This window comes from Chenopodium quinoa, unplaced genomic scaffold, assembly GCF_001683475.1.
Source record: "Chenopodium quinoa cultivar QQ74 unplaced genomic scaffold, ASM168347v1, whole genome shotgun sequence".
Lineage (NCBI taxonomy): Eukaryota > Viridiplantae > Streptophyta > Magnoliopsida > Caryophyllales > Amaranthaceae > Chenopodium > Chenopodium quinoa.
In genome coordinates this window covers 2,205,554-2,216,236 of record NW_018742733.1, presented here as the reverse complement: position 1 = coordinate 2,216,236, position 10,683 = coordinate 2,205,554, and the positions used below count along the sequence as shown (strand labels likewise).

General features: G+C 34.4%; 1 protein-coding gene across 2 annotated transcripts; it reads left to right on the top strand.

The window, feature by feature from the left end:
- The first annotated feature begins 3,432 nt into the window (after positions 1-3,432).
- Positions 3,433-9,171, top strand: LOC110723800. 2 transcript variants are annotated; one of them, XM_021903175.1, is made up of 6 exons: positions 3,433-4,078; positions 5,118-5,268; positions 6,113-6,787; positions 6,873-7,013; positions 7,368-7,442; positions 7,527-9,171. In XM_021903175.1, the coding sequence occupies exons 2-6, from the start codon at positions 5,137-5,139 to the stop codon at positions 8,988-8,990; spliced, it is 2,487 nt and encodes an 828-aa protein (XP_021758867.1). In that variant the 5' UTR covers positions 3,433-4,078; positions 5,118-5,136; the 3' UTR covers positions 8,991-9,171. The 2 variants fall into 2 exon arrangements, with proteins under 2 accessions (XP_021758867.1, XP_021758866.1); XM_021903174.1 differs by lacking the exon at positions 3,433-4,078 and having other exon boundaries at positions 5,070-5,268.
- Positions 9,172-10,683: the final 1,512 nt, after the last annotated feature.

Below are 10,683 nucleotides of genomic sequence, written 5' to 3'. Positions count from 1 at the left end.
TGAAGCTGCTCCTTGTGACATGAGAGCTACTCCTAATAGAATCTATGGCGAGAATTCTGAGTGTATGCCGTCACAATGTCCAAAGGAAGTGCAGACTACCTCCAACAGTTTTGAACAGACTGCAGATTTGAACAACTTGCATAATGTTGGGCAGATGCCCAATGAAACTATCACATCTTGCGATAATGCTGATAATAGATTGAGAACCCCTACTCCGAGCAACGACCATGCTGATGATTCTGGCCACTGCCCATCTCAGAGCCTAATTAAAGAAAGGAAGAACGATCCATCCCAGATTTTGAATGAGATTGTGGAGGATAACAGCAAGGGTGCTCTTCCTTGTTTGCCCTCCTCATTGAATGTTGTTGAAGGTTCTCATTTGATTGACAATGTTGGGGAGATGTGCATTGAAACTATTCCATCTTCTGATAAGAACAATAGTCTCAACATAAGCCATGATGTTGGCAATCATGAGATTGTGCCATCTTCAAGTACACAGATTGATATTGAGAAGGTTGTTGAGGGAATGGATTTTCTGATGGAACAAGTGGAAACTTACAAGACAAGGTGTGTGAGCATGAGCAGTGACAGAAGTGCTGATTGTGTCGCGGTCATGCACACTGAAACCTTCCCATCCTGTGACAACAAGGCCGTCAGTCCTAGAGAAAGCCATGATATTGTGAATGAAGTCAGTCCTACAGAAACCCATGATGTTGTGAATGAAGTCAGCACATCTCTTTGCAATCAGAAAGTTGATAATGAAGTTCCTAGCTCAACGAATACACGAACAGCCGAAATTGATAAACGCAAGAAGACTCATGAGCACACAAACTGTAACAAAACAGAGGTTGCTACTGATGAACATGGCAAGGAAGCCAAAAGTGTAAATATGAAGTTAGTGAGCAGCTCATTTGATTATCCTGTGATTATCGAAGATGATAATGAAGATGACAAGGAAAATAATGATTTAATCCCTTTTGATATTTCTGGACTTGAAAGTAGGATTAGTAAGCTCGAGAGAATCGTTTTGAAGAAACAAGCAGCTAAGTTACAATCCAAGGCCAAAAGAAAGGCTCATGTTAGAACTAAAACTCGCTTGTAAATTTACTATCAATATTATGATGTCCCTTGAACTGAGTTGTTAGATCAAATTTCTTGTAAAGGTCGAACTTCTTAGCTCTGTATGTATCTTCTGCTATCTTTAGTTGCTCCTTCTGTCTACTTAACATGAGCTTGATCAAGATCGAGTTCGTGTTCGTGTTCAATGTTATCATTAGATTTTTTACAAAGCAATTGAAGCCTGAAGCCTCCTCCCTTGTCTATGTAAGATACGTACCAACTACGATTCCCACTTACATTATTCTATCGTTGTTGTTGTTGTGTATTTGATCTAGGAATCAGTTTCTATAACTAATTACAAATTTACATTGTGTGTTGTACATCTTTATATTTGACTAGTACTACTTCGTATCAATTTAGCTACTTATTACTCCATAGGTAAAATATTTTTAAAAATTATCAAATATTCCGGAGTCCTCAACATATTTGCTCTTCATTCTCAAGTTCTCATTGAATTAAGGTAGAACATTACTCAATTAGTTGCTTTTGTGAATTGGCTACACCATCAACTAATGACGTGTTTACCTGCTATACATTAATATTTTCGTAAAACCTTTAGTGTACATTGCATATGTAAATTTAATTTTGAAAAATATATCATTTAAAATATTTAAGTATCATTTCGAAAATATATTTGTACTCCCTCCGTCCTCGAAAGAACGACCTAATTGACCTAATTTTAGTCCCAAAAAGAATGACCCATTAGCATTAAAATACTCACCAATTTGCAACAATATTTGTGCAAAATTAGTTTTCCCATATAAAATTTTGTTTTCCCATATACTTTTATTACTATCTCTCTTTACTTTTTTGTAAACCCCATGTAAATTTATCTTCCCAGTATACTTTTACTTCTTTTTATTTAACTTTATTAATACCCGTGAAATCAATCCAAAAGGGTCGTTCTTTCGGGGGACAGAGGGAATATATATATTTAAGTATATGTCCAAAATATTTAAAACCTATATACATATCAGTATATCACATACGGAGTATGTAATTTGTGTGTAAAAAAAAAAAAAAAAAAAAAAAAAAAACTTTCAAAAAAAAAAAAAAAAATTTAACATTTAATATAACACCTACTCCTCAAGTTGAAAATATGAAATTTTCTCTCATCATTAACTGTTACCCCATAACATTGATTAAGTTACACACTTACACATGTCAATACATTTTAAATGGGCAAAAATATATTTTGGTGATAAATTGATATATTTAATATCATTTCAAATATTTAACTTATTTAAGGGTCTGTTATAACCAAACTACTATGAACTAAATTGTTTATGAGAGAAGGAAATTAGGAAATGAACTAAAATAAAGCTGAAGAGAACATACCTTTTTTTTTTTTTTTTTTGAGGGAAAGAACAGACCCTTAGTATCATTGAGACAATATATTTGTATAGAATTACTATAAAATACTCTTTTTGTTCCTATTTGTATTATTTGACTTTTTAAGGTCTTCAAGACGCTTCTTAAAATGCATATAACATCTTTATTATATGCGTAAAAATTATAAAAACATTATACGGAGTATAATTAAAATATACATTGACACGAAATCAATAAGACATCACTTCTTTCTTTCTTTTTTTTTTTTTTTCTTTTTTGAGGCCCAATAAGACATCACTTGACTAAGCTATATTATCATTTATAAATTAAGGAGACTTTACAGTCAAAATTTTTTAAATTTTCACCCAATTATTTGGAATGTGGCAAAAAAAAAAAAAAAAAAAAAAAGGGGACAAATGAAGTATATTGTAGCATTATATATACATTTTCACTTTTATGTTGTAACGAGACATTTTGTATTTTGATACGGGCCTACGGGGGTTAGGATAAAGAGGGATAAAGAGAGATAATTAGCTAGGGAATCTGCCTCCATTTTTTACGTCCCCCATTAAAGCTTAGCACACATGTTGATGAAAAACTTTGATCAATTTTAATAAGTATAAATTACAACAATTGAATATTAATATATTCATTGAGATAATTCTAACAAGTACCCATAAGAATATATACTTTTTTATGTATAACTCACAAAAATTAGTCAAAGTGGGTCTAATAAATAGTGTTTGATGATGTATACCATATGATTTCATTATTTGATTTATTTATAAAATGTGACAATGTTTAGACGAGTAGGCAACACAATAGGCCAATAGCTCAATTACAAGGTGGGATATCGGTGTTGATTCGGAGCAAATTTGTATGAGTGAGTTTCCCCAAAGTATTCAAACTTTGGTTGATATGGACACTTGACATGATTTACTTGCTCCATTTCTGAAAGAGGGTTAAGTTTGTCATTTTAGAAGTTGTCTTTTAATTAATATTTTACACATTTTTCTAATACGTACATATACATTTTTCATGCTAGTATCTCCATCTATTAAAATATTTAGATACTCCCAATACAAAAATTCTAATACTTGATTTACGTGACATATAATTACTGATTTCCTATATCTTATTTTCCTTATAAACCGTAAAAAAACTATCAAACATAATTTCTTTTGAGAATGAAGAGAGTAATAATATTTGAAGTTTTGAACCAAAAAAAAAAGGTTCAAAAAGCCAAAAAGTGACACTTGAAAAAAAAAAATAGAGTAATACAAGTTCTACCTCCGGTTCAATTTACTCGTAATAAAGGAGTATTATGTGAGACATAAAATATTCCTTTGTTGCGAGTAAATTGAACCATAGTATTTATTATACCACTATAAAGGGAGGACTTTCCGTGTTTGACGATTGCTAAAAAATATTTATTACTAGTAGAATTTAGACCAAATACACTCTCAACTCTCAACTCTTCTTCCCATTCTATCCCCTGTTTATCACACGGCCATCGCAACCTCCGCCGCCTGAACAACCACCATGCACGGCCGCTGAGCAACCCGTGCAAATGTGCAATTACAAAATTGTGAATCCGATTGTAATTAAACCACCATTAAAACCAAAGGTAACATACTACTCAGATCACCTCCCTGCTCCCTTTTCTTTAATACTTCACTTATTTTATAGTGGATTACCTGAATTCCTGAAGGAGGTTAAATTTGTTACGAATTTGATGTTCTTTTGATCAGATTTTTCGAAAGAAAAAAAAAAAAAAAAAAGGAAAAGTAAAGATCGACCTTGTTTTGCTGTTCTTCAATCTAAGCATTCTATCTTCATTTTTTTAAAAGTATTTTTGTAAAGATTCAGTCTTTATTCTGAAATTTATCTAATGATGAGTATATATAGCATATGGCCTGTGTTCACTTATTTTGGGGGCAATAAATTATTAAATTCATTACCTAAGTTCAATTTACAACTAAAATAAGTTTAAACATGTTTTGATTTTTTTTTTTTTTTTTTTTGACGGGTTAAACATGTTTTGATATGTGAATTTAAGGTGGTTAAAAAACCACTTATTAATAGTACTCACTTTAGTATAATTAGATTAATACTCCATTCGTTTCTAAATGCTTGTAACACCTGAGTTTAAAGTTTTGCACATAAATTAGGAAGGATTATGGTTTTTACTTGGAAATGAATGAATAATGTACATGTGTAGTTAATGCCCTTAATGGGTATGAGTAAAAGAAATTGGTAGAGAATGTTTGCAAGTGGGGTCATTGAAAATGACAAGCAATGAAGAATAAAGCAAATGGGATTGTTTGAAAAGGGAATAAAGATTTTATTAAAGTGTTGTTGCCTTATTGGTATTTAAACAATAGAATAATAGTGATACGATGTCAATATAAAAAGTGTTGCAATTATTACGAACCTGGAGAGTGTCGCAAACATTAAATAACATGGGACAAGAAGCTTTTTAACTTGAGACCACTTATGGTAAATGGAGGGAATGTATCATATGATTGACAGATTGATCATTTATTTCTTAATTTATGCAATACTCAAACTCTTTCCACTAATCATATGTCAAGTATTAATGAGAAGCTCTTTCATGTAATATTGTTATGCTATCAGGAAGAACTTATGTCAGCGGTTTCGTGCAGATTGAATTCTGATAAATTAATGGAGAGTAGTCTAAGGAGTTGTGGGCTGTGGCAAAGCGTGGGAATTAAAAGAGTTGTTAATGAAAGGAGAGCAAGAACACTGGAAGAGTTTGATTTCCAAGAGGAAACCAATGTTCAGTCTGAGAATGAGGTAATAAAGTGTCAAGTGTGTGCTTTAGTATGATGAAATGATTATGGATATTGTATATTAATTCTTTCATAGTTGCTCATATATTGCTATGGGACTGTGAATGGAGAATGGAAGTGTTTTTGGTAACGCTTAACTGATTTCCTTTCGTATGCCTCTCTGTAAACTGTGAATGAAGAATGGAAGTATTTTTGGTAATGTTTTAACTGTTTTCCTTTCGTATGCTTCTCTGTATGATCAGAGCGAGCTAAAGCTGTGAACGGAGAATGGAAGTATTTTTTGTTAATGTTTTAACTGTTTTCGTTTGGCACTGTGAATATTGAAGACCTTTATTAAATTCCTGTGCTTTAAACAACTCCCTTAAAATAAATTTGATTTGGTAGAGATCTTCTGATAGAAGCATATGATTGTATATTCTCATAGCTAGAAAGTCAAAGAGGAATATGTGGTTGATCACTTGATGAAGTTTTACTTTTATTTATATTTTAAGAGTGCTAATGTCATTATTGTATCGATTTGTAGTTTAGCAATGCTAAAGGGAAGCGGCGAAAGCTGGAGCCTTGTTTGAATAAGGTGTTAATCATCGGACTTGTTGTGTTGATGAATGTTGTATACTACTCATAATATATTAGTGGTTTAATAAAAAAATTTAAGTTGAGCTTAATATTTGATGATTAGATGCACCCAAACAGCATTAGCAAAGGTGATCAAGTCAAGAACGCTAGTGCAGTGCCAAAGGATTGTGGGAATAGGGCAAGTGAAAACGTTAATTTTTATTCTCTTATTGTGGAAAAAGAAGCTTTGATATAATTTGAGTGCTTATCATCTGTTTTTTCTTCTGTATCAGAATCAACCAAGAATTAGCTGTAATGTTGAACGCTTTGGTAAGATATGTCAGTCCTTCGATGACAGGAGAAAGAGGTGGGTGAGGGAAATGGGGTTTGAAGGGCTGCTATATCTAGTAGACAAGGATCTTTCAAAGGATCTTTGCTATTGGTTGATGACTCAAATTAATCCAATAAAAGAGCTTTTCAGAGCTTCTGATGGACGTAAATACAGACTATCCAAGGATCAAGTTAGTTGGATCCTTGGCATCCCAAAAGGCGATAAGGTTGTTCCTAGGAGGGTGAGGGATGAGGAGATGAAACGCAAAGTCAGAGACATTCAGAAGAATTTTGGGAAAGAATACGAGGCAAGGTTGAAAACAAGTGAGAAAGTCATAAAACATAACAGAATACCTGTAACCAGTGCCTTGATTGAAAGAGCAAAGGGGAGTTGGGGAGAAGAGCAGGAAGCAGAGTTCAAGACTGTTTTCTTAATCCTCGCATTGCACTTGGTGCTTTGTCCAACACAAGCTCATCAATTAGAATCAGATTTGGTTCCTGCATTGACTTGTGCAGTGCAAGCGAAGAACTATGATTGGTGTGGGTTGGTGTTGGAGAAGTTTTTTGACAGTTGCTGCAGATTTAGAAAGAAGCATGGATATGGTAAAGGATTTGGAGGATGTAGTATTTTCCTAGCTGTAAGTCATGTCATTAGTACTGTATCCAATAATCGTTGATGTTTGGTGTCATACGGTGGCTAATATGGTATAATGAGACATGCAGATTTTTTACCTTGATCGATTGGATCGTAATCCAGTAATGTGGAGCATATGGCCGAGAATAAAAGTGTGGACAAAAACAGAGATGATGAAAGCTATGGATGAGGATATGCTGGCTGAGCAGGGAGATTTTGGAAAATTAGGGGTAAGTGTGAGCACAATATATGACTTGTCTATGTAAAATGAGCTATGTTCTTTGTGAGTTTGCAGTGCATACTGATAAGTACTTTTATAATTTGTGCTGCCTTTTATGTTGGAAATATGGGTACATAAGAAAATGAAATCATTTAATTACTTTTATAGTCATTACACCATATATAATCTGTTAATAACATTACTCTTTGATAATATGATGCAACAGTTTCATCATTAACATAAGAACACATGAACAAGTATTTGAGGGACTAATATTATGTATAATGAATACCTTATGTGTATTAAAATGTCATCATTGTTCTGAATGAGAAGCTAATCTTGTGTGATCAATGGATTTTGTCAGTTCATAGATGTTGATTATGGTAAGAAACACCCTCGGGAGGTTAAGGATATGGATGGAAAATCATTTGTTGAAGAGGTCAGTATTTTGACTTAATTAATTAAGAATACTTTGGAAGTTTATTAATCTAGAAAGATATGTAAAATTGTTCAGTGCATGCAGGGGTTAAACCAAGATTTTGAATCCCTACAGTCAAAGGAAGAGGAAGCAATTTTAGGACGTAGTAATAACTTATACAAAAGAAAAAAGCGTAAAAGGAGGAGGATATCAACTATGTATCCTGAACTGCTCATGTCCAAAAAGGCTAAAAGAAAAAGGCTCCAGGGTGGTGTGCCAAGTGCATTGGCACTGGCTTGCAGAAGGTGTGCAGAAGGTGGATGCCCTTCTGAGGGGGAAGGGCGAAATGAGGATGGCGGGAATGGAGATGATGGATACATATCATTGGCAGAGGAGGTTCCTACCCCAGTGGCTACTGATTTTGCAGTGGTGACAGAGCCAGTGGGTGAAGGAGGAGATAAAATGCCGTCTCCTTTAAATGAATTGACTGTCACAACATCTCATGGTTCAGAGCATAATAGCATGGAGGCTTCTCCGTGTTTAACACCATCATGCAATACTCTAATGGCTTATGGGTGTTCAGAGCATAACGGCATGGAGGCTCCTCCGTGTTTAACACTGTCATGCAACACTCTGATGGTTTCTGCTTTTGTCCAAAGTGTCAGTGAGATGCATGCTAAATCCACCAATTCTAACTATAAGATAATCCCTCCTCGGAGCAATAGCCTTGCTGATCATTCTCTGTGCTCTCCATCTCGGAGTAAAATAAGAGAAAAGAGCAAACTGCCCCAGATTTTGAATGGGAGTGTGGAGGAAAACGGCGAGGGGGTTCTTCCTTGTTTACTCTCATCATGCTGCAATATTATGGAGGATTCAAGTTTTGTAGACAGTGTTGAGAAGTTGTACATTGAAGATATCCCGTCATCTGAGAACAACAATTGTCTCAACAAAAGCCTTGTTGACATTAATGAGATCATACGATATTCAAGTGTAGGGATTGCTTTTGAGAAGGCTATTAGGGTGGTGGATTTGCAAATGGAACAAGTGAAAAAATGCAGGGAGAAATGTGTTAAAATGAGCCGTAACAGAACTGTGGATAGTGCTGCAGAGATGCATATGGAAATCGTCCCATATTGTGACACAAACACTAACCTTGAAATAAGCCGTGATGATGTTAATGAGAGTATACCATCTCAGGCAACAAATACACTAATTGCTGACATTGATCAATGTGAGATGATTCATGAAGACATTAGTTGTATAAACGCAGGCAAGAGCAGTAAGCATTCAGAAGGTGCTCAACCTCGAGGTGAAACAGAAATGGATGCTGCTAATGATCAAGGAAAGGCAGCCAATGTAAATGAAAAGTTGGTGAATGGTTCTTGTGATGGTCCTGTGATTGTTATTGCTGATGAGGACAGTGACGGTGAAAAGGAAAACCACGATTTTGACCCTTTCAAAGTGGTAGGATCGCAGCTTGAAGATCGGATCAGTAAGCTTGAAAAGGTTGTTGCCCGGAAGCTAGCATCTAATAAGTTAGCCTTCAAAACTGAAGGTAAAAAGCTATGACTTTCGGATGTTGCATGTTCAGCCGTTCAGATACTAGTCCTTTAACTGTAGTACGTAGCTGCTAATCTTAGCAGAAGTAATCTGTTGATATTTTGTTAGATTTTGCTAACTGATATCTGTATGCTGATTTGTATCATCATCTATTCCAGCATATCTAATCTGGAATTTATTTTTGCTGAAATTCATTGTGTATTCATTTTATATTACTTGTTGTTAATGTGTGACTCGTAATCGGGGATCAATTACGTAAAGTTTGAAAAGGAAACATTGACGGGAAAAGGCTACACATACAATGGTTGTATGTGATGGCCTACATACAAGTATACAACTATTGTTGGTAGCATTTGATTGGCTTGTATTTTAGGGTCCACTTCCCTAATCTTGTTTCCCCCTATTATTTTCCACTTATTTTTCCTCCCTTTTGATGTGGCATACATACAATGGTGTTGTATGTGGGCTACCACATACAACCATTGTATGTGTAGCATCACTCACATTGACGCAGATAAGTGTATGGCTAGGAGATATTTGTGGACTTAAAGTCCATGCACGTAATAATGCTTATAGTCTAGTCTTGCATGTCAGGATGATTTTAGGTTATGATAATGTCTATAATCTAGTCTTGCATGTTATGATGACTTTAAGTCATGATGATGATGTTGCTATTGTCAAAAAAAAAAAAAGTCATGATGATGTCTATAGTCTAGTCTTGCATGTCATGTGATGATGGTTAGCCTACTTTATACTTTATAAGTGTTGACTTTTGTGAATATGTAATTATGTATTACATTTACATATGTATTACATGTGACATGCATATATTATTTGTACACTTCCCTAGTTTGTATGGTGAACCTAGTCTCTATCGAGAATGTTTCACTAGAGTTTAATAACCCCCCAAAGAAAACTCCATCCTTTGTAAGCTTTGTAATTTCCTCCTTGTTTCCTCCACTATAGTGAAGAAAAGCTCTGAAAATCCCCTACCGTGGAGTAGGTCAAGTTGACCGAACCATGTAAATCCTTGTGTGTTTTTGTTTATCTTCTTTATCGCTTTCTCTAATAATATCCTTCATGATTTTGTTCCGCACAAATCAAACTCATTACCGCCTATTTCATAACACTTGCTTCTGTGTTAACTCATCGATAACATGAGTATGCATTGTATATTTTGCTGAAATTCATTGTATGTCTTGTATTTAGTTTAGTGATTGCTTAACTTCATTACAGAGGTATTTGTAATCGATTTCTGGAGTATAGTATTGCAATGCTCTTTGCAGAACTTTTTTCTGGATCCATGTAATTTTAGTTGCTCCTTCTGTCAACTTAACATGAGCTTACTCAGAATCGAGTTCGTGTTCGTGTTCGATATTATCGTGAAGCCTCCTCCCTTGTGGCCTTGTCTATGCACAATACTTACTAGCCTACTACCCCCACTAACATGATTGTATTGTTATTGTTATTGTTCCATTTATTTTTGTTGTGTTCTCAATTTCTCATTAAGGTACTGTAGTATATTACTCAATTGATTGCTTCTGTAAATTGGCCACACCATGAATTGATGGTATGCTGACCGACCATTGATTTTTTTTTTTTAGTATCATTTTAAATTTTTTTTGTATAGAATTATATATTTAGTTTAGTAGCAATATACTTCAATTCTTTACATTTTCACTTTTATTTCCTAGCTAGGTTA